This window comes from Rhinatrema bivittatum, chromosome 3 (genome assembly GCF_901001135.1).
Source record: "Rhinatrema bivittatum chromosome 3, aRhiBiv1.1, whole genome shotgun sequence".
NCBI lineage: Eukaryota > Metazoa > Chordata > Amphibia > Gymnophiona > Rhinatrematidae > Rhinatrema > Rhinatrema bivittatum.
The window spans coordinates 329,583,726-329,610,566 of record NC_042617.1 but is presented as its reverse complement, the minus strand read 5'-3'; the positions used below and the strand labels follow the sequence as shown (position 1 = coordinate 329,610,566).

At 43.4% G+C, this 26,841-nt stretch overlaps 1 protein-coding gene across 3 annotated transcripts in view; it reads right to left on the bottom strand.

Annotated features, from left to right (window-relative positions):
- Window positions 1-26,841, bottom strand: part of ATG5 (autophagy related 5) — a 305,920-nt gene that overhangs the window by 30,164 nt on the left and 248,915 nt on the right. The window contains exon 8 of one of the 3 annotated variants that reach the window (XM_029595334.1): window positions 24,454-24,988. The exons of the other annotated variants lie outside the window; for them this stretch is intronic. Within the exon in view, the coding sequence (XP_029451194.1) occupies window positions 24,882-24,988 (107 nt within the window). The 3' untranslated portion in view covers window positions 24,454-24,881. Of the gene's footprint in view, window positions 1-24,453; window positions 24,989-26,841 lie in introns of those variants that run through there. 3 annotated transcript variants of the gene reach the window in all.

Genomic DNA, 26,841 nt, shown 5'->3' with positions numbered 1-26,841 from the left:
TTTTTGTCACCCTCTGCAGCACTTCTTCTAATCCTATTGTGTCTTTTTGAGGTTGAGTGATCAGAACTGCACACAGTACTCAAAGTGAGTCAATATACAGGCAATATGAAATTTTCCGTTTTATTCTTCAGTCCCTTTTTGGATCATTCCTAACATTCTATTTGCCTTTTGGACCGCCGCCACACACCAAACTGGGGATTTCAACATATTGACCACAAAATCTCCAAAGTTATTTTTTCTGAGTGGTGAGTCCCAATATAGAACTGTATAATAATCCCAACTACAGGTACTCAGAACTGAGTACCTGTAGTTGGGATTATTTCTATCTATGTGCATCATTTTGCATTTTTCCACATTAAATTTCATTTGCCATTCAGATGCTCAGTCTCCTAGTCTCACAAGGTCCTTCTGCAGTTCCTCGCAATCCACTGCTGTAGTCATTTTCAGTAATTGTGTGTCTCCTGCAAATTTGATGACCTCACTTGTCATTCATTTTTCTAACTCATTTACGAATATGTTAAACAGCATAGGGCGCAATAATATTCGCTGTGGTAATCCATTTGGAAAACTGATCATTAATCCTACCCTCTGTTTTTTATCCAGTTCTCAATCCACAGTAGAACACTGCCCCCTATCCCATGACTTTGTAATTTCCTGAGGAATCTCTCATGGGGGACTTTCTCAAATGCCTTCTGAAAATCCAAATATACCATTTCAACTGGCTCAACGTTATCTATATGTTTCTTGACACCTTCAAGAAAAAAAATCTAAAAGATTGATAAACCCAGACTTCTCTTTGCTATAATAATGTTGATTCTTCCCTATTACGCCATGTCTATCTATATGGCCAATGACTGTGTACTTAAGAACAGCTTCTGCTATTTTGCAAAGCACCTGCATCAGGCTCATAGATCTATAGTTTCCCAGATCACCCCCGTAGCCCTTTATAAAAATCAGCATTACATGGGCTACATTCCAGTTTTCAGGAATTGTGGCTGTTTTAAATGATAAGTAACAGATTATTAGAAACAGGTTTGCAATTTCATGTTTTAGTTCTTTAGAACACTGAGGTGGATGCCAGATCTTCAATTTCTTATGAGTCCCAATGATTTGTTACTCAGGTTGTTAAGATGATCTATTACCATAAGAACATGCCATTCTAGGTCAAACCAAGGGTCCCATCAAGCCCAGCATCCTGTTTCCAACAGTGGCCAATCCAGGCTATAAGTGCCTGGCAAGTACCCAAAAACGAAGTCTATCCTATGCTACTATGCTAGTAATAGCAGTGGCTATTTTCGAAGTCAACTTGATTAACAGCAGGTAATGGACTTCTCCTTCAAGAACTTATCCAAACCTTTTTTAAACCCAGCTACACTAACTGCATCCCCTGGCAACAAATTCCAGAGTTTAATTGTGCGTTGAGTGAAAAATAACTTTCTCCGATTAGTTTTAATTGTGCTACATGCTAACTTTATGGGGTGCCCCCCTAGTTCTTCTATTATTCGAAAGAGTAAATAACCGACTCACATTTACCCATTCTAGACCTCTCATGATTTTAAACACCTCTATCATATCCCCCCTCAGCCGATATTTGTTTTAATTGCTCAGAAGCTCCATCATTAAAGAATGTTTCAGATGTGGGTGTGTTCCTAACATACTCCTCAGTAAAGGCAGAGGCAAAGAACTCATTCAGTTTTTCTGCTATTTTCTTTTCTTCCCTGAGCACTCCTTTTGCTCCTTTGTCATCTAATAGCAGTAAATCATATCTGGGATGAAAAAAGCCTAGTGCCAGCCCTGTGAGTTTATGCTGAAAGACTGACTAGTCTGGGATCAATTCCTTGAAAACATGAACAAAAAGGGCTCCAAGGGTAACCCAAATAACTACACATCTATAAGCTGACATTGGTTTAAGGTAAAATGGAGGACAGCAATTGTCCAAAACAAAATTCCTGCTCATATGGATAAACCTGGCTTAATGGGGAAGATCTAGCATGAGTAAAAGGAAGACATGTCTTACCAGAATATTAGACTTTTTTGAAGATGTGAATAATCATGAAATAAAGGTGAGGAAATAAAGAGGAGGAATAGAGGAGATATGATACAGACCTTCAGATAACTGAAAGGTTTTAATGATGCACGATCAACAATAAACCTTTTCTGCTGGAATGAATCCAATAGAACTAAGGGTCACGAAATGAAACTCCAGGGTATGGAGCAATGTCAGGAAATATTGCTTCATGGACAGGGTGGTGGACGCCTGGAATGCCCTGCCAGAGGAGGTGGTGAAGACAAAAACGGTGCAAGATTTCAAAAGGGCATGGGATAAACACGATGGATCCCTAAAGGCAAAGGGAGGGGGAATGAATTAAGGCATGGGGGTAACTTGCTGGTGTGGCAAATAAACTTCAAAATGTGAAGCAACTCCATCATTGCTCGCTACTTCAATGGCAGGGGGAAAAGAGGAAAGGAGGAATTGGATTCAGACAAAACCAACAATGACATTGAACTGTACAGTCTGGGAAAACAAATAAGCATGAGGGTAACTTGCTTGGTGAGGTGGTTACTACCCTTACCCAAAAAGCCTGATACTACACTTCTAATGCAACTCCAACAATTCTCTCTGCTTCAATGGTGGTGGTGGGGGAATTGGACTCAAACAGTAACCAAGAGCCCTGACCTTGGCGGTCTGAGTAACTGATAGGTATGGAAACTGGTAACTATGGGAGCTTGCTGGGCAGACTGGATGGGTCATAGGGTCCTTTTCTGCTGTCCCTTTCTATGTGAATCAATTGATAGACTGCACTTGGATTTTCAGAAGGTATTTGATAAAGTACCTCAGAAATTCCACAGGAAATTAAAAAATTCATGGCTTAGTAGGCCATATCTTATTGTGGATTGGTAACTGGTTAAAAAATAGGAAACAGTAAGATTTAATAGTTTTCCCAACAGAAAGTAACTCAGATTTGTACTAGGACCAGTACAACTTATTCATTAATGATCTGGAAAAAGGAGCAATGAGTTAAGTGATCAGATTTGCAGATTGTATGAAAATATTCAAAGTAGTTTTAAAAAAGTGGACTGTGAAGAATTGCTAAAAGACCTTGTCAGACTGAGGAACTGAGCATCTGGTTAGCAGATTAAATTTAATGGGGACAACTGCAAAGAGATGCATACAGGGAAAATAAATCCTAAGATACACCATGCTGGGTTCCATATTAGTAGTCCCCATCCAGGCAAAGGATCATGGAGTCATTGTGGAAAATATGTGGAATTTCTCAGTTCAGTATGAGATGGCAGTCAAGAAAAGCAAACAGAATGTTAGGAAGTATTTGGAAAAGAATGAAGAATAAAACAGAGTATTATAATGCATCTCTTCAAACTTATGGTGCTTGAGTACTGTGTGCATTTCTGGTTAACCCACCTGAAAAAAAAAAGATATAGCAGAAATAGAAAAGGTACCAGAGAAGGGCAACCAAAATGATAAAGGGCATAGAAAGGCTCTCTTATGAAGAAAGACTGAGTAGGTAGGTTGGGGCTCTTCAGCTTGAAGTAGACATGACAGAAGGAATTTGATAGTTGTAGGCCAACTCTAGTACTTGAGTGTCAAAAGCCCGTCAGGTTTTGAGGATATCTATGACGAATATGCATTTGCAAGCAATGGAGGTGGCATATGCAAACAACTACAATGAATATTCATGAGATGCACCTTAAAAACAACAGGCTTGTGGCACTCAAGGACTGGAGTTGCCCATCCCTGTGAAAGAGGTTTACAAAATCATGAGTGGGATTGAACAGGTAAATACGGAATGAAATTTATCCTTTCAAATAGTACTAAAGACCAGGGAGTACTCCATGAAACTAACAAGTAGCAGATTTAAAACAATTTGTATAAAGTATTTTTTCACTCAACGCACAATCAAGTTGTGGAATTTGTTGCCAGAGGATGTGGTCAAGGCGACTAGCATAGCTGGGTTTAAAAAGGGTTTGGACAAGTTTCTGGAGGTAAAACCCATAAACAGTTATTAGCCAGGTAGACTTGGGAAAGCTGCAGCTTATCTCTGGGAGTATCAAGGAATGGATCTATTCTTTGGGATCTGCCAGATACTAGTGACTCAGACTGGCTACCTTTGGAGACAGGAGGCTGGGCTTCACAGACTTCTGGTTTATGTTCTAATTAAGGCGGTCATTTACGAAAGGTTTTCTCCCACTTTGTGTCTATGGGAAAAGGGCTTAGTAAACAGGGCCCTTAATTAGGCTATAAAAATATATTAAAGGAACCTACAGGGCTTAATTGCTGCTCTTTTAAGGGCATGAGGTTGGGAAGCCAGGAGTTCCTTTCTTTTTAACTCAATCAGAGCACATGCTGAGATTCTGGTCCCATGATCCTTCACATACAACTACTTTGGGGATTTTCCCCATTTTAATAGACCCTCCCTCCTGCTGCACTTAGTCGAATCATTGCAGTTCTGAGGCTGGAAGCCATGGCACCAGGGCTCCTTCGGGAATCCTACTCATGGGCCCTTAACAATGACCATGACTGCTTATCCCAGAGATTGTGAATATGAACTCTGCAGCATCCCCAGCAATCTGGGACATGATCCGGGGAACCTTCTTTTGGCAGTATGTAACACTGCCACCAAGTCACTCTGCCGACCCTCAATTGCTGGTTTTGAGCTGAGCTGCACTTAAGAGTTCTGAATTGCTTCTATCCTTTGTAAGCTGCCTAGAGCCATTTGTGGGATATAAGTAGAAATAAATAAATAAATATCTTTATAAGTATGGCCTCCAGTACCAAACATAGTACCCCAGGGCAGGGAAAAAATTAGAGGGTGGATTCAAGAAGACTACCAAAACGGCACAGGACTAGAGTCTTTATTTTCGGTTTTAACTGATTCTCATTTGTAAATGCCTGGATTTTTCCCTAATCTCATGCAGATTGAAGAAGTGTGGATGCATTTAAGCACCTTTCGTCACTGCTGGAAGTCGGTGCAGGTAGATGAGCATGCTATATTTCACGTCTCGCCCCCCCCCCCCCCCCGGCAAAAGCACCTGACTTCTGGTGCCACGGATGAGGAGTTTGAAGTCCCGCTCTCCCAAGCAGCCAAAACGCTGGGTTGACCTGTCCAGGGTTGCTAACGTGATATGGCATTTGGAATGGGCCCCCTTCCCCACTGGAATCATGTCCTGGGCAGGCTTTCTGTCTCCGTGCAGTGCCGCGCTGCCCTGTACAGCTTGGGAGCCACATTACCTGCTACTAGAGCAGGAGCCTGGAGCCATCACTGCTAGTAAGGCTGAATGCTATTTTATGATAAGAGACAGGAGAGAGAGAAGGATTCTTGGGGGGGGTGGCAGGAGGTCTTGGGGGGAGAGAGGGAGTCTTCTTAGTGAAAAATTTTTGGAAGAGAGGGGGATAAAAAAATTTGGAAAGAAGGGAGACACTGAAAATGCAGGAAGAAAGTGAAAAATGTTGTCTTTTGAGGATCTGTTAAAGCATGGTGACATAAAAGCTTACAGGTCTGACTGTCAGTTCTAAGCAAGGATAGGTAATTCTCTTTATTAAAGCTACCTACTTAATGTTTTGGGGTTTTTTTACCGTCTTGGCTTCTATTCATCAAAATAAACTCTGATATTTACCTACAAAAATAATAAGCAATTTGTTTCCACTGATTTTCTCCCATTTTGGTTCTTGTCATAATAAACCCTGATAAATTCCTAGGAAAAATAATACAAACAAAAACCAAAAATGAAAGTCCCTACACAGGACTTGTCCCATAAATCCCAAACCCCAATACTCCAGTGTTTGGATGACTGCTGGTTTCAAGAGCAGAATGTAACTTGAACCAATCAGGCAGCGACCCTGGGTCGGCTTTTCAATTGCACTCTTTCCGGTTAATATTTCACTTTTGTTTTTCAGGTGGATTGATGGCTATAACTGCCACAGTGTCTGTTCTCATGGCAGCATCAAGCAAACTGGAATATGATGAACCATTTCTACAGCTTTATTTATTTTGAAAACCTTGTATTCTGCATAATCTGTTAATCCAATAAAAGCGGGTTACATCCATAGTGATATATTAACACAAACACATAATATCACAATTAATATGTAACAAAAGATAAAAACAAAAACACCTACTCCAATCATAAAAACAATACTTAAAAAATGATTAAACAGTATCTGTTTCTGCATTCACACTCAAATTCACCTTCTGCTCCCAACCCCCATCTCTCCCTCTCTGTACTTAACTCTCTACAGAAGGAAACAAGTGTTGATCTCATTGCGAATCAATACAAACTGTTCCACATTTAATGCCCTCTTAGAACCACGGCTCGATCTAAGGATGGCAACTGCAATTGCACAATCTGAGAGGAACAAATAAATCACTTTACATTATGCCAGTCTAACTCTGCTGTCAAATACGGACGACCATTCATTTGTAGACAACGAAATGTTAACATAAGTAATTTAAATTTAGCCCTTTCTGCCACCGGAAGCCAATGCAAAGATGCTAACAGTGGGGAAACCCAACCCCTCCCTTGTTTTCTCAAGTTCCAACCTTGCTGCATTATTCTGAATTGGTTGTAATTTATTTACCAAACGACCTGGCACCCCCATCAGCAAACCATTACAACTATTTAGTTGCCAATACTAAAGCCAACACTAACGTTTTTATTGCTCCAGTATCTAAATAGGACTTTAACTGCTGAATTCTTCTCAACTGTAAATGAGCCGTCCTACAAGATTAAGCTACAAATGACTCCATCCAAAAAGCAGCTTCTAAAGCTACTCCAAGGTTCTTATCCTGACCCACTGCAGTTCCCAAACCATTATGTAACGTAAGCTGCATAGAAGATGGATTTACAAAATAAGACCAATCCCTAAAAAATCTGTTTTAGAACGATTCAAAATCATTTGACTCCCCTTCAACCACTTAAATACATTATTCATACAAAAATGACAAGGCAGGTGGCACCTTATAGACTAACAAAGTAATAGCATTATAGTCTATAACAGGGGTGGGCAAACTACAGCCCACGAGCCAAACACGGACTGACGACAGATTTTTTTCTGGCCCTCTTCCTCCTCAATTTGCCCCATTAAATCAGGCCTGCCAGCACCTTCAATGTCATCAACAATGGCCTGATATCACAGGTCTTTGTTGATGACTACAACTGGATGAAGGGTGGCTGGAGGTGATGACACCCTCAGAAGGAGCAGCAGGGTAGGAAGAGGAGGAGCATCGCCCAGCTGAAGAGAGGCCTGTGTGGTCGCTGGCTGACCTCATCCCACCCCACCGGCAGCAAAGAAAGGAAGAGGCCCGTCTCTTCAGTTTGCCTGGCGGTGCAGAAGCTGCGCATCTGCAGCGCTGGGTGGACTGAGCCCATCTCGTAGCGTGCGCAGGCCTCATGGTATTGAAAGCTCATGAGAGCAACACTTTCTCTGTGCTGATCTCGTGATATACGAGATCAGCATGGAGGAAGTGTTCCTGCAGGGCCTGCAGAGAGAAGGGGCAGCAGAGTGGGCTTGGATGAAGGGTCGGCTCCTTCCTGGAACGTGGCGGCGGTGACAGCTGCAGCGGAGGAGCAAGAGAGGCTATGAGGCTATCGTGTGTGTGTTTGAGAGAGAATGAATGGGATCCTGCCTAGGGGTCTGCATGTGTAAGAATGGTCTGTGTATGTGAGAGAATGAATGGATAACTGCCTGGGGGCCTGTGTGTGAATGGTCTGGTGGTCTGTGTGTATGTGAATGAATGGGTGCCTGCCTCTCTGGGTGTGTAAGAATGAATGGGTGCCTGCCTGGGGTCTGTGTGTGTGTGAGAGAATGCAGGGGAGCTTGCCTGGGGTGTGTGTGGGAGCCAGTGAGTCACTGCAGATGTGTGTCTGTGTGTGTGTGTGGGGGGGGAGGAAGCAGTGAGAATGAGTGCATGTTTGTTCATGTGGATGGCTGAGTGAGTGCACATTGCGTGTATGGGTGAGAAAGAGCAGGTATATATGGGTGGGTGAGAGAGCAGTGTGTGAAGGGGTGAGGAATAACATAATTATTGGGTATTATTTGATGTGTGTTTTGAAAGATTGCAAGGGTGTTTGACAGTTTTATATGAGTTTTTCACTATTTGATATTATTCTATTTGTTAATTGAGTTGAATTATTCTTTTTATTAGTATGGTTGCTGCTTTGGTCCTCTGTGGGGTAGAATTGCCAATGTAACTACCCCTTTCCCCACTCATGCAATTCTAAGGGGACTTTGGCTCTCTCGGCTCCCATAAGTGCTAGTAATGTGGCAGGTGGCCCTCTTACAAAAAAAAAAAAAAAAAAGGTTTTCCCACCCCTGGTCTATAATGCTATTACCTTGTTTCCACACCCTGCCTACCTATTGAATGCCTTCTTTTTGTTCTAAATTTCACCCCCACCCCCCCATCTCCGTTTATTTGACCCACCTCTGCAGGGGAGGCTCAAGGCAATCTGCTGCCTGAGGTGAGGGATGAAATGGGCCCCCCTCCCCCCATGGCCCAGTGCAGGTGAAATCACAGAGGGCCAGGGCAGGGGGAAGGCAATGGAGGGAGAAGTGACTTGCCCAAGGTCACAAGGAGTGGACGTCAGATTTGAACTCTGGCTTCCGTTGTTTGCAGCCCACTACTCTAACCACTCAATTTTTGGGCTGTTATTTTTTTTGTTCTCAGTCTTCGGTATCTGCATTAGGGGGCGCCGGAGAAATGTTTAATGGGGCGGCCCTGGGTCTAGAAATAGGACTCTTCCATTCCCTACTGCCAGCCTCCTACCCTTCTCCAGGATCTGCCCCCTGGGGGTGTGAGAGGTCGGTGAATGGTGGGAGTCTGTGTGTGTGACACACACTCTCTCTTAGGGCTGATACAAGGGTATTAGATGCCCTAGGCAAGCCTTACAGCCTTTCATTCCCCTTTCCTCCCTTCCCCACATAATCAGAACATAACATGCCATACTGGGTCAGACCAAGGGTCCTGTTTCCAACAGTGGCCAATCCAGGCCATAAGAACCTGGCAAGTACCCAAAAACTAAGTCTACTCCATGTTACTGTTGCTAGTAATAGCAGTGGCTATTTTCTAAGTCAACTTAATTAATAGCAGGTAATGGACTTCTCCAAGAATTAAAACTTATGCATTCTTTTCCACTTTAAAATTTATTGACTTCCCCAACCTAAAAAGGCAGATTGCATATGGAAAATAGACATTCAAAGTACAATCTTCTGAAGTAAAAATATCACTTACAACATATATATTATATAGGCATATACTGCCAAAAAAAAAACCCAACAAAAAAACTCACTTTCAATAATAATAGTTTAATGGACTTAATAAACTACCTTTCTCATAGAATTCAAGGCGGTTTACTGGATCCCATATGGTATTAGGCCTATGGTAAAGTGCCCTGGGTGTAGACTTGGCTCACAGAAAGCCAGGAATAAACTGAACTACAATTCCAGTATAGTAAGCTTTCCATATCATAATTGCTAGCACTCAACCTATGAAAAAGCCATACTGCAAATATTACATCAGGCCCTAAACACCAATACACCTCCTATTAGGAAAACAGATTAAAGTCAGGTTGTTGTAAATCCCTACACAGAAACTGCATGCTAGCAGAATACCTAAAGCCTCAGTCACACAAGCAGAACACAGATAAACTCTCACAAAATATAGAATAGAGATCATAAAATATAAATTGAAACGTGCAGACAAAATCTGAACTGGAAATCACAAGAAGCCAAACTCTGTAAGCAATGCAAACAAAATCAAGAAATATAAAACATTAAACATACCAATAAAAAGTATGTCAAATCCGCTGATAAATTCAGCCAATTAAACACACATATAAACATGTTTAAAATATTACCAAACACTAATTAAATATTTCAAAACAGCAGATACATCACATACAATAATTAAAACTAACAAAGATTTTTAAAAAATCTCTCTCCACACCTGGGAAGTTTAGATTTCCAGTTCTCCTGAGATTGTCGTAGATTGGAGGAGGGTGCACAAACTTGAAAGCTCATGACTTAATAAATTGGTTAGTCTATAAGGTGCCACCCGCCTCGTGTCATTTTGGCTACACTAGACTAACACAGCTATCCCTCTGAACTATCCATACACATCTTCAATCTACAATATAGTTAACCTATATCTTGCTCCATAGGTAAAAAGAGCTGGATGTTGTCTGCATAAAAATACGCTATGACATCTAATTCTTGCAGCAACAATGCCAGTGGGCATATAAAAATAAGAAGTAGGGGTGAAAAACAAGAGCCACGAGGAACACTCCTTCTAACCCAAATAGCCTGAGAACATTCTTTTCTATTTGCACCCTCTCAGTAAAAAAAAAAACCCTAAAAAAACTCAAAACCTTACTACTAAATCCAATCTGCTGGCACGTCTCCACCAACATTTCATGACTTACTAAATCAAAAGCACTTGTAAGATCCAATAATACAAGTACACCTGACTTACCTCTATCCAACTGCCACAAAATAGCATCTGCCAATGAAACCAAACCCCCTCAGTGTTATAACTTGGTCTAAATCCTGACTGTATAGCAGCTAATCTCTCGTTTACAAACTGTGAGATCTGTCCTACCACAACTTTTTCCAATGATTTTGATAAAAATGGTAAATGTGTCACTGGTCTATAATTCTCATAACATGTCAGGTCCAAATTTACCTTTTGTAATAATGAAAGATTAAAGCATCCTTCCCCCTCAAGGAGACATTGACCAGATCAGCCAAACACTGTAATGCTTTTCCTCTCAATGATTTAATCAACCATGGGGCACAAACATCTAAGGAGCTCCCGGGATGGTCGCATCCCCTTCAAAATATGACTCAATCCCCAAGAATTTACTACTGAAAAGTCCAATAAAGTTTCTAATCCATTGGCTTGATATTCCACCACCCTACTCTCTCTATTAAAAACCAAATGAAATTCCATTTTTCCCCTTTAAAAAAATCCCCAAACTGTGAACAAGAAGGGATCACAGATGGCATAGCCATCTTCTTACTCCCTAACAATTTATTCACTACACTAAATAATCCCTTACTCACACTGAGGATCTTGCATAACGAGAAAAAGCTTCTCTCTTTTTTTCAATCAACAATCATCTATATCTATTAGCTGCCTCCCTTCATTGTTTTTTGTTTTTTTTTTTTGTTTTTTTTTTAGAGATCATTGTCATCACTTGCTTCCACTGATGCTCCAACTTCCTAATTTCCATCTGCATATACCGTAAATCCACATCAAACTACCAAAATGGTTGATTGTTCCACAGAATCCATTTTTCAGGTGCAACAGAGTTGAGCACCTTTCAAGACAGAATCCTACCAATCTTTCAAGTGATCAGCTAATGTTCCCTCCCTTAATCATTTTACTGATTAAAAACCATGCAAAGCGATTCCCAAAGCGTTTTCCTAAGGAAGAGTTAAATCCCTCAACCTCAGTACCCTCTCTTATCTTCCACTTATTAGTTCTGTAAACAAGGGCAGACTTCCCAACAAGAAGACTTAAGTAACTGTCTGTGGAGTGGGGTGGAGGGGTGGCCAGCTGCCCTCCTGACTGGAAGTCCATCCAGTGGCTATTCGTTCAAACACACATCACCATTTTGATGCTGCTAATGCATCATTGAAGGTAGGCCTCCCCCATTGTTCTGGCCATGAACAGAGGGGTCTCCCCCACAGCTACAACTTTAGAAAGGGTGACTGGCAGATGAAATGCCTAAGGACAGCCCAGGGAGGGAGGAGGCAGGTGGTAAATCCACCATTATTTGTAAGCCATGTGGGTTTGCTCTTCATCTGACGGGCTGAAAGATTTTGAATATTTGAGTTATTTTGTTGTAAATGTGGACCCTTGAGCAGGAGCGAGAGGTGTTGACCGCCGAGGAAACCCCTCAGTGGGACTCGTCTCCAGGAGGTGGAGAAGGCGAGCAGAAGATTTACAAGACCTGGTTCCGAAGAATCAAGCAGGTCGGCCCTCCGAGGAACGGATAGCCTATGAACACGGAAGAGCCCCCGAGGAGCGGGTACTCGGAGCATTCACCCAACAAGATAGGAACCAGTCTCTTGAAGAGACAGCATAGTCCAGGCAGAAGGTCTGTGGCAGATAGCGAAGAGATGAAGTGACGGCTCAAGGTACATGGAGACGCTGGAGGGACGATGACACAGGAGACACTGGAGGCACGGCACCGAAGCACAGGGAACGCAGCCTAGGAGCAACAGAGGAAGTCTGTTGCAAAGACCAAGAAAGAAAGCAGTTGCAGGGTTTAAAACCTCTACTGTGGTGATGTCATAATCAGACATCATAATCCAGAGCTGGCTTAGCTCTCCAGCTGCAGTCCCCTTAAAGGGACCGAACACATTTATCTGCCATTTTTGTCTATATATTTAGTGGCAAGAGAGCAGCAGTTTTTGAACCTTGTTTGATTATAGCTATTAAAACAGTGGCAGCATTCATGTATGCTTGGGACAGCTAAAGAAGCAAGTGAAAAAGAAGGCAGATGGCTGCAGACGGAGCAGAATCTGTGGTAACACAGTAAGCAGGGGCAGCTGAGCAGCCTGGATGGGGGTAAAAGAAATCTGCCATCAACCATGTTGTTACTATGTGTCAGATCTTCCAAAGGATCTCCTTATTGACAGTACAAGCAAGCAAGGGGACATCTCCTCTGACTAAGTGGAAACAGATTTGACCATTTTACAACTGGTGAGGTTAGGAAACATTCTGCCAATGGAAACAGTCATGACTCCAGCATGAAACATCAAAGCAAACCTGGACAAACCATGGAGATTGGGGGTGGGGGGGGGTATTACTGGGTACAATGATTTAATTGTACCCAATAAAATGTGCCGATTCATTGACTTGTGCTGACTGCTATGCTTGAGGTCAAGGAGGAATGTATCTTGATGGTTCACTCTCTTCTGGGATCGTCAAACAAAGATAATTGAGGCATAAAATCCCTGGTTTCATGCAGCAGCTCCTTGGAAGATTTTGCGGCAATGCTGCTGCACATTTGCATAAGTTAGCATGTATTTTACATGACTTAATGTGCATACATTTTTTTTAAAGGGAAACTTTCAATTTGTAAAGATGTATTTACAAAACAAAATATTTTTCAAACCCTTACTGCGTCTGTGGGCTCTCTCTGCTAGATCAATAATTGTAATTCTGATTCTAACTGTAAGATATTCAAATGCCTCTGTAATTTTACATTTTTTGTAATCCGCTTTGAGATCAATCTTAGAAAAAGGTGGAATATCAAAGGTCTATACATAATCATTTAGCTCTATCTTTCTTGTCCATATTTCAGTTTTATTTCACTTTTCAGGTTTTTGTTCTCTCCTTTTATTTGATCCTCTTTCACTTTGCCAGTATCTCACTCTTAGGGTAGATGTAATAAAGTGCGCCCAGACTAGTGCACAAGTTAACAAGCAGCTGGACGTGTGTTTTGGACGTGTGTCCATAACCCTGAATACAATAAGGGGAATCGGGCGTCCAAACAAAGGCGATGCTAATAGTGCTCATCACATGTAAATGCCATGTACATGAGGCTATTAGCTAATACTCCGCGATGCAAAAAACTGCCGTGTGCCCAAGGCGGACTTTTTAACCTGTTGAATTTTATGCCTGCCTCAGAGCAGGCTAAAGTCTGGCCGTGCGTCATGGGGTCTACTTAAAAACAAAAAATACTGCTTTTCTAGGGTTCCTCCCACCTAGCAGCATCACAATACAAGTAGGAGGAACCACAGAAAGCAGCATCTTGAAAAAATAAAAAGGCTGGAAGGAAAAAATAAAAATTCAGGGTGTTCAATAAACACGCACATAATACACACTCCAGGCCTTGTATATTGTGCCGGTAAATTTGCTGCCGTGGGATAAAACGGAAGCTCATAAATTGAGCGTCCGTTTTGGTAAACTGCACACAGCCACGTCTCCTGGGCGCCCGATGCCAAGGATGCGCTAGGGATGCACAATTTACCTCTAGTGCATCTGTTTTAGCACGGCAGCTCATTTACCTATTGCATCAGGAGCCCAAGAGAGGTGAATATGCTTGTGCCCAGTTTGGACACACGGTTTTTTACGTGCACTTTATTGCATCAGCCTCCTAAAGGGATTTCTGTTTATCTCCCTCCCTCCCCCTTTTTCTCCCGAAATTTCTCCTTCCCTTAAGTGTCTAACCATCCGTATCCCCCTATAAATTCTCCTCCTCTTCCCCCAACCACCTTGCCCTCTTCTCTTTCCCAATGGGTCCCCTTCCACCCCAGCACTGGCACTCAGGGAGTGGGGGAAAAGAACAGTGGTGGTAAGCAGGGTAGGCGAACTCTTGCTCCCAGGAACATCAATCTGCTCAGGCTTTCAGGAGGCCCGTAAATGAACAAACAGGAAATAGATTTACATGCAGTTGAAGCAGTGTGCATGCAATTCTGTGTTGCTGCATCTCAAAAAAAGATATAGTTACACTGGAGAAGGTACAGAGAAGGGCGACCAAAACAATAAATGAGATGGATTGGCTCCCCTATGGGGAAAGGCAAAAGAGGTTAGGGCTGTTCAGCTTGAAGAAGAGACGGCTGAGGGGGGATATGATGGAGGTCTATAAAATCATGAGAGGACTAGAAGGGTAAATGTGAGTTGGTTATTTATGCTTTTTGATAATACAAGGTCTAGGGGGAACTCCATGAAGTTAGCAAATGACATTTCAAACAAATCAGAGAAAATTATTTTTCTCTCAACACAGAGGATGTGGTTAAGGCAGTTAGAATAGCTGGGCTTAAAACAGGTTTGGATAAGTTCCTGGTGAAGTCCATTAACTGCTATTTATCAAATAAATTCAGAGAATAGCCACTGCTATTACTGGCATCAGTAGTATGGGATCTACTTAATGGGGTATTTGCCAAGAACTTGTAGCCTGGATTGGCCACTGTTGGAAACAGGAGCTTGATGGACCCTCAGTCTAACCCAGTATGACAATTTCTTATATTCTTATGTAAATCTCTTTCGTTCATATTCATTAGGGATATTCTGAAAAACAAGGTGGATCAGTATCAATAGGGATTGCCTGTGGTGGTAAGGGAGCAAAGCAAGTGACTGTTGGCAGTACACAAGAGTGCAGCGTGGGGAAAGTAATTCTCAGTCACGGTGGCAAGGTGAGGGTCCTAGAAGTGTACCTTGGAAGTAGCTAGCTGCAAGGAGGAAGCCAGGGAGAATATCTTTAGGATTCTGTGGCACAGAGAGCAGTGGAGAGGATGAGAGAGACTTCCTGGTATCTGTAACTACAAGGAGGAGGTGGTCAGGACTCATGATTGGTTGCAGCAGTTACAAGGAAAGAGGGATGGGGTCAGGGAAGGTGAATAGTAGCTATAAAGGGGTATGGGAGGGGTGGTGACAACTGCGGGATTTTAGGTTTTAACCAATAAACCCCAACACACCCCAGTGAGGAAAAAAAAATGTTTATTAGATAAACACCAGAAACACACCACTTCCCCATGTATTCTCCCACCCCTTCCTTTGCCTGCTCAGGATCCTCTGCTTTGTTTTTGTGCCTTTTCCATGCTAACGACTCTTCAGCTGCACAAATGTATGTATCTGATTCAACTGGAACGATGCCCAACAATAGTACCTGTGCCACAAACAAACACTGATAAACGCAGACTTTTGGTATCCACAAAGAACCCCTAATTAGTTGGAAAATAAACACCTAAATTTACAATTTATAAACCCCTAAAACCAGAAGTATGAATTATACTTTTAATGCAAAATATCACAAATAACACTTTAAGTCTCAATGCCCTTCCATGTCAGAAGTGGGGGGATGAGGGAGGCAAGATGTTTGAGACTAGTGGGGACCAATATTCCTTCTAAGGACTGGGTTGTCATAGAGCCCAGTGCGAAAATCATCAATGATGCTTCCCCCCGCCGCCCCCCCCCATATACACTCAACTGATCCCTGCTCCTTGGGGTGAAGAGTAAGGAAGTCAGACTGGAAGGATGAGGAAGAAGGGAAAACACCCCCTCAGACTGACATGGATTAGCAGCAGTGGGCACACGTTAGCTTTCCCCCAGACCTCAGACCTCACCTCATTCCCCACTTCCACCACTCAGTTCTGGCCTTGGAAATATAGGCATACACATTCTCCCAATATATAGAAATGCTGTATCTACAGAATAAAAAGGCATTTTTTTTCATTTTCTATCAATCATATATCCCTGGGTTACACATCACCAGCAGAACTGAGCCAAAAAATCTCCAACACAAATTTCAAATTTTGTCTAAATAACCAAGAAGTAGAGCACACCCCTAGACTATGCATAACTCGGGCTGCCATTAACATAATGTGGCAACTTGGCTACAAGACATTACAAGAAAATCGCCTAAGGGCCCTACATGCAATAAAGAAAGCCCTGGCCAGCTTTAGCCACCAAGCAAAACTATTTTTAAAATCATTTGACAGCACTGCATCAACAATTTTAAAAAACGGATACAGGATCTTATTCAGATGATATTTAACAACTTATAGATACTCACAGGTATCAAACTGCTGGAGACAAACACAGAATAAACAGTCATTAAGCATAAACAGAAATGTGCAAACAAAGACTGAACTGGAAATTGCAGCAAGCCAGATGTTGAATGCGGTGCAACACAAATTTTACTCATAAAACATCAAACAATAAAATAAAAAAATACGAACCATGAATCATAATAATAAAACTATACTAATAAAAAGAATATTTCAAAACATCTGATGAATAAAACATCCAATATTTATTTATTTATTTAACAGCTTTTCTATACCGACATTAGAATACACATCATATCTGTTTACATCTTAACAGCAGGAGGAAATTACAAAGAACAGGTGAGGGGGAGTGGACAACCGATAAACAAGAGGTAGGAGGCTCAAACAGCGAGCCTGAAAAATGGAACTAATGAGGTGTGAATAAGAAAGAGATGGAACATATTTTACATGATTACAGGGGGCTTATTGCAATAATTTAAAAATGTTATAAATTTCCCAAAACAAAATATTTCAAAACAGCAGAATCCAACATCCAATAATTAAAAGTAATAAGGATTAAAAATTCTCTTGCTCCTCGTATCTGAGATCTTATGATTTCCAGTCACCCTGAGATTGTTGTGGATTGAGGGAGGTGGGGCTGTACAAATGTTATGTTCTCTCTCTCACACACACTTCTTACACGCTCATTCTCTCACATATACAGGCACTCTTCTCTCTCCTTCACATACACACATGCAGGTCCTTACTCTCTCTCACACAAAAACAATTATACACATTCATTCTCCCACACACTCACACCCATGTTCTCATACACACTCCCTCTCACTCACATACACAAGCTCTCAATCCCTCACACATATAGGGGCGGATTTTATGTGCCCTGCTCGCCGGTGAGCCTATTTTACATAGGCCTACCGGCGCGCGCAGAGCCCCGGGACTCGCGTAAGTCCCGGGGTTTTCGGAGGGGGGCGTGTCGGGGGCGGGACCGAGCGCAGCGGCGTTTTTGGGGCGTGTCGGGAGCGTTCCGGGGGCGGGCTCGGGGGCGTGGCTACGGCCTGGGGCGGTCCGGGGGCATGGCCGCGCCCTCCGGACCCGCCCCCAGGTCGCATCCCGGCGCGCTAGCGGCCCGCTGGCGCGCGGGGATTTACTTCTCCCTCCGGGAGGCGTAAATCCCCCGACAAAGGTAAGTGAGGGGTTTAGACAGGGCCGGGCGGGCGGGTGGGTTAGGTAGGGGAAGGGAGGGGAAGGTGAGGGGAGGGCAAAGGAAAGTTCCCTTCGAGGCCGCTCCGATTTCGGAGCGGCCTCGGAGGGAACGGAGGTAGGCTGCGCGGCTCGGCGTGCGCCGGCTATACAGAATCGATAGCCTTGCACGCGCCGATCCCGGATTTTAGCGGCTACGCGCGTATCTACTAAAATCCAGCGTACTTTTGTTTGCGCCTGGAGCGCAAACAAAAGTACGCCTATTCACGGTATTTGAAAATCTACCCCATATTGCGTGTGTGTGAGCCTATGAGAACCTATATGTAACACAGGCTCTCTTAATACACACGCAATGCACATTATGGGCCGGATTTTCAGAAGATTTACACGCATAGGTGGGGTTATGCGCACTGGGCCTATTTTAGAAAGGCCCGGCGATGCGCGTAAAGCCCCAGGACGCGCGTATGTCCCGGGGCGGGGCCAGAGGCCTCCAGCACAGCGACCATTTGCTGCTGTGTTGGAGGATCGCGTGCCAGCAGGTCCCTCCCCGTTCCCAGAGCGACCTGGGAGGGAACGGGGGAAGGCTGCAGGTGTCAGTGCGCGCAAAATGCACTAGTGTGCACCCCCGCGCGTAGGTTTTAAAATATACCCCTGCGTGTGTGTGAGACAGTCTTCTCTGTACACATGCTTATTAAAGCCTATGTGACATAGGCTCTCTCTCATACACACACACACGCACTCAGGCTCACACACACAGGCACACAGGTTCTCTTTCGCGCGCACACACACAGACGGGCTCTCTTTTGTGCGCACACACACACACACACACACACACACACACACACACAGGCCATCTTTCGCATACACACTCTCAGGGCCTCTTCCCTCTCTTTGGGAGCAGCTCCACTGGCTTTAAATTTTGTCTTTGGGCTGCAGCGGGATGGGATCTGCTGTGGTCTTGCCAGCCTTTATTCCATCACTGTGGCCCCATCAGTCTTCCTTCTGTCTTTATGCAGCAGCAGATGGGCGCCGTTGCAGCCCTGCCAGCCTCGATTCTGTCTTCAGGCCACAGCACCACCAAGTCTTCCAGTGCACGCAGCTTAGAAAGAATACTGCTGGGGACAGGGTACTGAGACTTCAGAGACTACTGGGAACAGGGTGGGGGCATGGGAGATGAGAGACAGAGAAGGGAAGGAGGGTCACTGAGAGAAAGTGAGCCTCCTGGTGATTGGGAGGAAGGGGTTTGAGATTAGAGGGAAACTGCTGAAACAGGGCAGGAAGTGAACGATAAGACTCATCCTCCATGCTCCATCCTGTCCACAGCAATTTCTCTATCAAGTCTCAAACCTCCTTCTTCAGCAGTCTCTATCATCCCCCCATGGCCCATCTTGTCCCCACTCCAAAGCAGTCTGTCCCTCTCAATCCAACCCCAGCCATGGTCCCACCTGGGCAACATCAAGAAAGCAAGGATGAGACAAGGCAAACAGTGGTGGCTGCAAGTGGGAATGGGGAATATAACTCGACAGCTGCAAGGAAGGTATATGTTGGGCAGGGGAGGAGATTTGGCAGAGAGCCAGGGATAGTGAATCACAGAAATAATGAAAACGTGCAGTAGCAAAAGCTTTTACCTATGCTTCATGGCCCAAAGGAAATTATACAGCAGTTGCCACAGTAAATTGAAAAAGGGGTTTGATGGATCTCTCGTTTAAATCCAATTATGCAACTGTTTACTCTGCTTCCATTTGTACTTGCATCTTGTTTATGAGCGGTAATGAATTTAAGGAAGAGGGAATACAAAGCTAGAGGAAGTGGTCAAGACCAGTAGTATATCTGGGTTTAAAAAAGGTTTGGACAAATTTCAGGCATCCAGATCCATAAACCACTGTGGCAAGACACAACATTTTGTGGTGCTAGCTGCTGTTTCTCCGTTTCTCCCAGGATGATATGGTTTTTCCTGCTTATTCTTTTGTGGGAAGGATTTTCTCTGTCAGCTCTGGAAGACGTGCATCACTGATATCTTTATATTTTGTACATTACAGGAGGAAATGCATTTCTATTTCTCCACTGTTGTACTGCATGCAGATTCTGGTTTCTTGGAGTTTTCAGTTCAGTTGTCTGCAATTTCTGTTTCAAATTTCTGGTCACATTCTGTAACTGGTGAGGGGTCTGTCTATGCTACCCATGCATAACCAAGATGAAATATCAGTTTAGCATATAGTCTCCGTGAAGGAATCTATAGCAATCCAGCTTGAATTATTTTCCAATAGTAGTTATATTAGTGTTCCAAATGTTACGCTTGCCGCCCGCGACAGACCCGAGGCGCGGCCCTCTCACCTTCTTACACAGAATCCAGCTCCTGGTTCCTCCTCGCTGGCGGCGGTGGGCCGCCGGCTCAGATCTTGGTACCTCTGGCTCTGCCATGGTCCCCAGTGTTGCAGGCCAAGATGCCATTACTCGTCGGGCCTCTCCGCAAGGCCCACGGAGAGACACCACTACTCGCGCCACACCCCTCCCTAGGCGCGCGTACGCGCACCACTGACCCTTATGAAGGGCTCGCAGCGGAAACCTGGCCATGGCCCTGGATGATGCCGTCAACCCTCCAGTGTATTTAAGCTCAGGCTCCGCTCCCTAGCGTTGGCCTTTGCAACAGGTCTCCTCGCTATTTGAGTACTCATTGCTACTAGAGAATCCTCTCTACACCTGTTCCAGATCTTCGTTGTTCCCGGTTCTTGTCTTCCTCGTTCCTGCACTGTGTTTTGGACTGACTCAACAGATATCAACTTTGCTTTGTTTGACTACGCCGCTGCCTATCTCCAGACCCAGACCTCTGCTACGCCTGACTACGCTGCTGCCTATCTCCAGACCCAGACCTCTGCTACGCCTGGCTACGCTATTGATTTCTCCGTGATCAGACCATTGCCTTGATGACTACACTATTGATTTCTCCATGATCAGAACTTAGCATTGCTTGCCACGACCTCCGTTTGCTGCCAGCCCTTATCCAAGCCTGTCATTGATGCCTCTCCTAGCCTACTCCCTGGACGTGAACTTATTAGGCTTCGGCCTACCTTTGCTCGAGCACCTCCAGCTAACCTCCGTTCCATTGGCGCCTGAGTTCCAGTACCGCACCCAGTCCAGGGTAGGACTACGTCACCTATCATCTACTGTCTCTGGGCTGAATCAACTTCTCTTGTAATCAACCTCGAGGCCCACCTAAGTCCTGCCGGACAAGGTAAAGACTCAACCCTCGGGGAACAAGGGTTAGTATAGGTGAAGCTCCAGCAGCCTCTATCTTCAGCCCACTCCACCTGCTGACGGTGGGGACCCGTAGGTCCTCACCTACGGGTTGCGTCAACCCCACCTTGGCCCAAGGGTCCACCTCTGACGCAACACCAAGTGCTGTTGCAATATAGTATTTGCAGTGCTGCCTTTTGATAGCTAAAGCTTTTTCTGTTTGTGTTTTGGCAGTTAGTGCAGTTTTATGTAGCAAGTTTGTTTAAGCAATAAGTGTGTCTTTTCTCAGGAATTTATTTTGCATCCTAAATACCTGGTAGTGGAGGATAGAACTTCCAGAGGATTAACTGTGTTAGTATGTAGTAGCAAAAGCATAAGAAAGGTTGGTGGCATCTTATGGGCTAACAGATTTATTGAGGAAAGAGCTTTCTGAGGATAAAGTCATTTTGTGAGACTGGCCCTGCATTCCCAACCAGAATCACTAATAAACCCACATTTTCCATTTTGAATACAGCATTGTAGGCGATAACAGAAGTTTCACTACTGTGCAGCAAGATGGGCACTTAACCTGTATTTAACAGAAATACAGAGATGATGAACTTTGGCCAGAATGGCAAGACATGACTGAAATATCAGATTTGCTTGATTAACAGGGCCTCTGAAGAATAGCAACTTTTCTCTGTAAACACTGACCTAAGACAATGCAGGCTAGGTGTGGGGGTGTAAGGACAGTTCCAAGACTTGCAGCAGCACTCAGATCTGCCTGGAGACAGGATACGCCAATCCTGAAAGGCAGACTTAGACAGGTCGGCTCACAGGTGAACTCTGTCACATAGCCAGGTCAGCTCTCTGGTCAAGATGTTACAAGACTGGAGATCACATGCCCTGGTCAGGAGCTGCCACGTGCCAGAGGAGGGTCCAGCAGTCCAAAATGAAGAAGAGACCCCATTTCGTGCTCTTGTTTGACTATGTATGAGCTCTTGCATATGCATATCCTGGCTTTTAAAAACAGCAAGGGAGAGGGGCTCAAAAGGGTGGCGGTGAAGATGACCCATTGTATTTTGTTTTGCTTGTTATGATTAGCTGTATCTTATCATGATTATTTTGATATTTTAATTTATGTTCCTATCACTCTAAACTGTCTGGCATGGTTGTCCTTATAGGTGGTATGTAAGACATTTTAATAAATAAAAAATAAAATACCACCAGAAGACGATGCTTGAGCCTTTGCTCTCTGCTCCTTCTCTCCGACCAAGCTTCAGCATCCCAGAGAGCACTCCACAGACGGTGAACTACAATATCTTTCACAGCTCAGCCAGACACCTCTAAGCGTGAGACTGAAAACATCTTCTAAAGTTATGGGGATATTTAGCTAAGTTATTAATAACATCCTAAGCAAGTCAAGGTTATTCTGACGGGTACTGCTTTAAGTTCACCTATAATATGCCAAGCTTTAATTACTATAAATACTTGCTGTGTTAAGAATTGTAGCATAAGTTTCTTACCTAAGAGGCATAAGTTGTGTATTTTATTCTAAGTAGTAAATTTGACATGTCTGAGAATAAAAAGATCTGATTCTGCGATAAATGCGTGTCCTTCCTGGGCTTCTAAGATCACAAATAAAGATAAATAAGTGGTAATCTTCAGCAGCACTACTACTCCCCACAGAAAGAGAGAAAGAAGGTGGAAGACAGGAGGCTGTAACCCACAGGGTACATACAGGATACTCATATTCCTTACAGCATGAATGAGGAAGAAACCTTCTGCATTGTCACTATGCAGATCTCTAGAGGCTTTTCACTATTCCTCTAACAGTAGCACTTTTTTTTTTTTTTTTTTTTTTTTTTTAACACAACAAAATATATCTCACCTACCCATTACTTGAGCTAAAATGCTTCCTTGCCAGACTCTAGCCTATGGTGGAGTTGGGGATGGAAAGAAGGGGATTTGATACACATTTTCTAGAAATATGAAAACCTAAATGGCGTTCCGGAATTTAATGTTTCTTCCAGGAAATGGGAGAGGTACAAAAGTATACTGCTTCTAATTTGAACATGAAAGATCCTCCCGCGATACAGCTGTGAACTAATGAGTTTAAACCAGCTGTGCTGCCAGAAAACCAGATGTTTATTGGCAGAAATAAGGATAACTTCTAGAAGATTCTTCTTTTTGGTGTGAGTGTTTGTGGGGGGGAATTCTTTAAGATATTGGTTAATTGTTGGCCAGAGATGCGAGTTTGTACAGATAACAGTTTTGGTATGCAGTTTTTGAAAATTAAAGTACCACACAAGGTTCCAGTGTGGTTTATTTTAACAATATTTTATGATGGTTCGACAGAGTTGTGTATTGCAATGTTGAGCTTGGCAGACCATGGCAAATTTTTAGCATAAAGAGCTGTGCTAATTATACATTTCTTGTGGTGCTATTAGTTTGGTCTATGTATTTGTACTGTATTTAACTGAAAAACAGTTTACAATAATTTAAGAAAGATCCTGTTCGTTCGGATTTTAATTCTTGAGGCAATATTAAGGTATAACGTTTTTAAAAGTCTCTCCTAGGAATTTAGCCAAATCAGGGGCTGCCGCCCATAGAGCTCCATACAAGCAGCACGTTGATTCACGTAAAGCAGGAATGCAGCACAGACAGCTGAAGAATGGCTTTTCATCCAGGCCCCAGGTAGGCAACACACTGATACATGCACGGGTCATTTTCAAAAGAGCCCTCCCAGATGTAGAGTCCATGGGTACTCTGCAACCATGGGCTTTGTACAAATTTTCTAAGGGGTAAGTCTGGGCCTCAACTGTTCATGGGTAAAACTGGCCCATGGACTTTGCATTTACTTTTTGTGGGGGAGAAATCTGGCACATGTATGCTTGAAATACAATGTCCACGTGACATTACCTAATCCCACTCAAAGACCCTCCCCCCCATCCCACTCCCCCCCTTTGACCCAACCCAAGCGGAGTGGAACCCCACACATGCTTTCAGCCAGGTTAAGAGTGAGCAATTTTCAGACAGAACTTTTACCTGGGTAAATGACTTGTGAAAATTGCTCTCCCCAAGCACAGAGCACTGAAGAGCAGATCTTCATTAGAACCCCACGCAGGTATCACACTGATACACAAAGCATAAAGACTGCACAGACACCTGAAGAGCACCCCCATGCACCTGTACCACACCGATACATATAAAGCAGGAACACAGCATGGAAAGCTAAAGAGCAGATCTTCATCAGAACCCAATGCAAGTGTCACACCGATACAATTAAAGCATGAAGATGGCAAGAGGATCTTCATTAGCACCCCATGCAGGTGTCAGTCATACATGTAGAGCATGAATACAGCATGGACTACTGGCAAATACGGACTTGAGGAAGGAGATTTGGGAAAAAAAAAAAAAAAAAAAAGAGGGTGTGATAATTAAAGTTATCCCCTTTTAATAAAAAAAGGCTAAAATAATAACTATATTGGCTAAAAATGTCTAAATTACATAACTTCAAAATATATTTCGAGAAGTAAAAAGCAAATACAATTATAGGGCTTTCCTGACATTCATTAGTCCTAGGCTGAAGGACTGGGCCTGCGTCAGATCTTCAGTTATTCCGTGCTTGATTTACTGACATTCCCTCCAATGATGGTTTCATATGATCACAGAAGCTGTCACTACCTGTAGTGTTTGCCTGAGAGATCATGGTAGGCAGCAGTTCTAGTAGGGGCTGGTGCTCAAGAGGTTCCTCAGACAGCATCAGGCCCTCGCTGTTCTCCAGGACTTGGTACCAGCCGAAGCATCTTTTATAATAACTGAACATCTGTGCAAGTGGGCTGCAAGACCACCACTGATGGCAGACAGTAAGACAAGAGCATGGGGACCACAGAAATGGAAAAACCTGGCACAAAGTATCAAGTTCCACATTCTAGACTACAGGAAGAGCTGGAGTAAAGCCAAGCACAAGAGTAGTGACCCAAATGCCACGGTGCAAGCAACAGAAGGCAAATATAAAATCTTGCTTTGGTGTCAAGACTGAAAAATCAAGAAGAGACAGAATATTTTAGCCCAAATACAGTAAAGCTTAGAAGACACTGGTTTATGGAACAGGCAACCAGCAAAGGTCCAACAGGCATTCTCTCATAGGTAATATGACAGAATAGAGCAATATTAAATTAAAAGTTATGCTTTTCAATCTTTTCTTTTTCTAAAAGCTAGGCTCCCCTTGGTAGAGTAAAGGGCCTTGTCTTGGTAAGAAGACCTTGCCTTCAGCTGAAGGCATCTAATTGCAAGTACTTGTGAGCAGCATCTCTACTGCAAGAAACACTGCATTTTCCTTAGAACTTGGAATGCAGAATACTAGCCAAATCAAAGATTAGAAAAGAAATGCTATTTGTATGTAATACATCAGTGAGCGCAGCAAGACGTAACAAGTGCAATGGTAAGAACTTTAAAAAGGAGCTGGTGACTTTTTTTTTTTTAGGTGCTATAGATAAAATTCCTTTACAGTACAGAGCTCAGTCCACTGCCTGCCCCATCTCTCCCTCTTGGCTTCAATTCCCCCCGACTGAGAGGATTGTGCTGCAGGTGATAATAGCACAGAAACAGTGCAAGGCAGCAGGACTGTCTGTCCTACTCACCGATGGGGCCTTTCATTTCAAAACAATGATGTACCATCACTTGGGGATGGTAAGTGACAGGCCTGAGACTCTGGTTAAGATCACCTTGGTTGATCAGCAATGTATGGTAAATTTAACAGTTCTATTTTAAGCTTGCAAACAGGGGGAATATGCTGAAATCTGTAATGAGAGGAGGGAGCGTCACCGTTTTGAGTTGGTTGGAGGATGTACATAAAAATTCTTTGAACTTCCAAAATATTCATAAAATGCAAAGTTTACAATTATGGCCGCTCAAAAAAAGAAAAGTCTTAGGAAATATTGTTTATTTTTCTAACATTTTTCAGTTCAATAAAACCCATGATGAATTATCCAATCAAAGGGGCATTTTTTCCTGCCAATAAATTAAAAGCAGCTGATACTTAGATCTTTTGGCGAAATAAAGGTCAAAAAACACGTTGTACGTGACCTAATGAAGAAAGCACAGCTCTCGAGAGCTAGTCATAATTAAGTTACGCCTACAACATGTTTGTGGACTGTTATTTCCATACATCCAAGTGGACTAGCAGGGCAACCGCACAACTTAGATCTTCTGCGATTCTCAGCACAGGTGATGCTTTCAAAGAAAGAAAGAAAAATAAACACACATAATAACAAAGGACTTTCTCTTTCATGTGCTGGGCAAGACTTCAAAGACAGCCCTGTAATTACTGCCTTCTCATGTAGGGGGATCTGCAGGAGGCTCCTATTTTCCTGCCCACATTATCTATCATTTAGAAGGGAGCCCAGGTGTACCATGAAAACTATTAGTGCTTGTAACATCCCTGGGTTCTGCACAGGTCTATGGTAGCTCACTTTCTATTCTATGCTTTTGTCTGGACTGGTAACTGGTGGGACTGCTTGGGGAAGCAGGCTGGTGTGCTGAAGCTTTAGCACCAAAGGAAATGAGTCTGATGCCAGGCCTAATAACCATATCCCGAGGAACCCAAAAAGGGGTTGCTGGGAACCAGGAAGCTGTTTCATGCAACCTGAAGGCTACTTGGCCTGGAACCCAGATCCTGCCTCTGCCCAGAAATGGCTTATTTTGAAAATGGAACACATCCATTTACCTATACTTTGATTTGGACTGGATCTGCAATGCTTTAGTACTGAAAGAGCATCCCTAGGCTGGCTCTAAACTATCTATGGCCTCCAGTAAAGAGGCCTCAAGGCTATGCAGTGTTTGGAAAGCGGGAGAGAGACAAGTAGGTTGGAACTCTAACTCTCCATGTG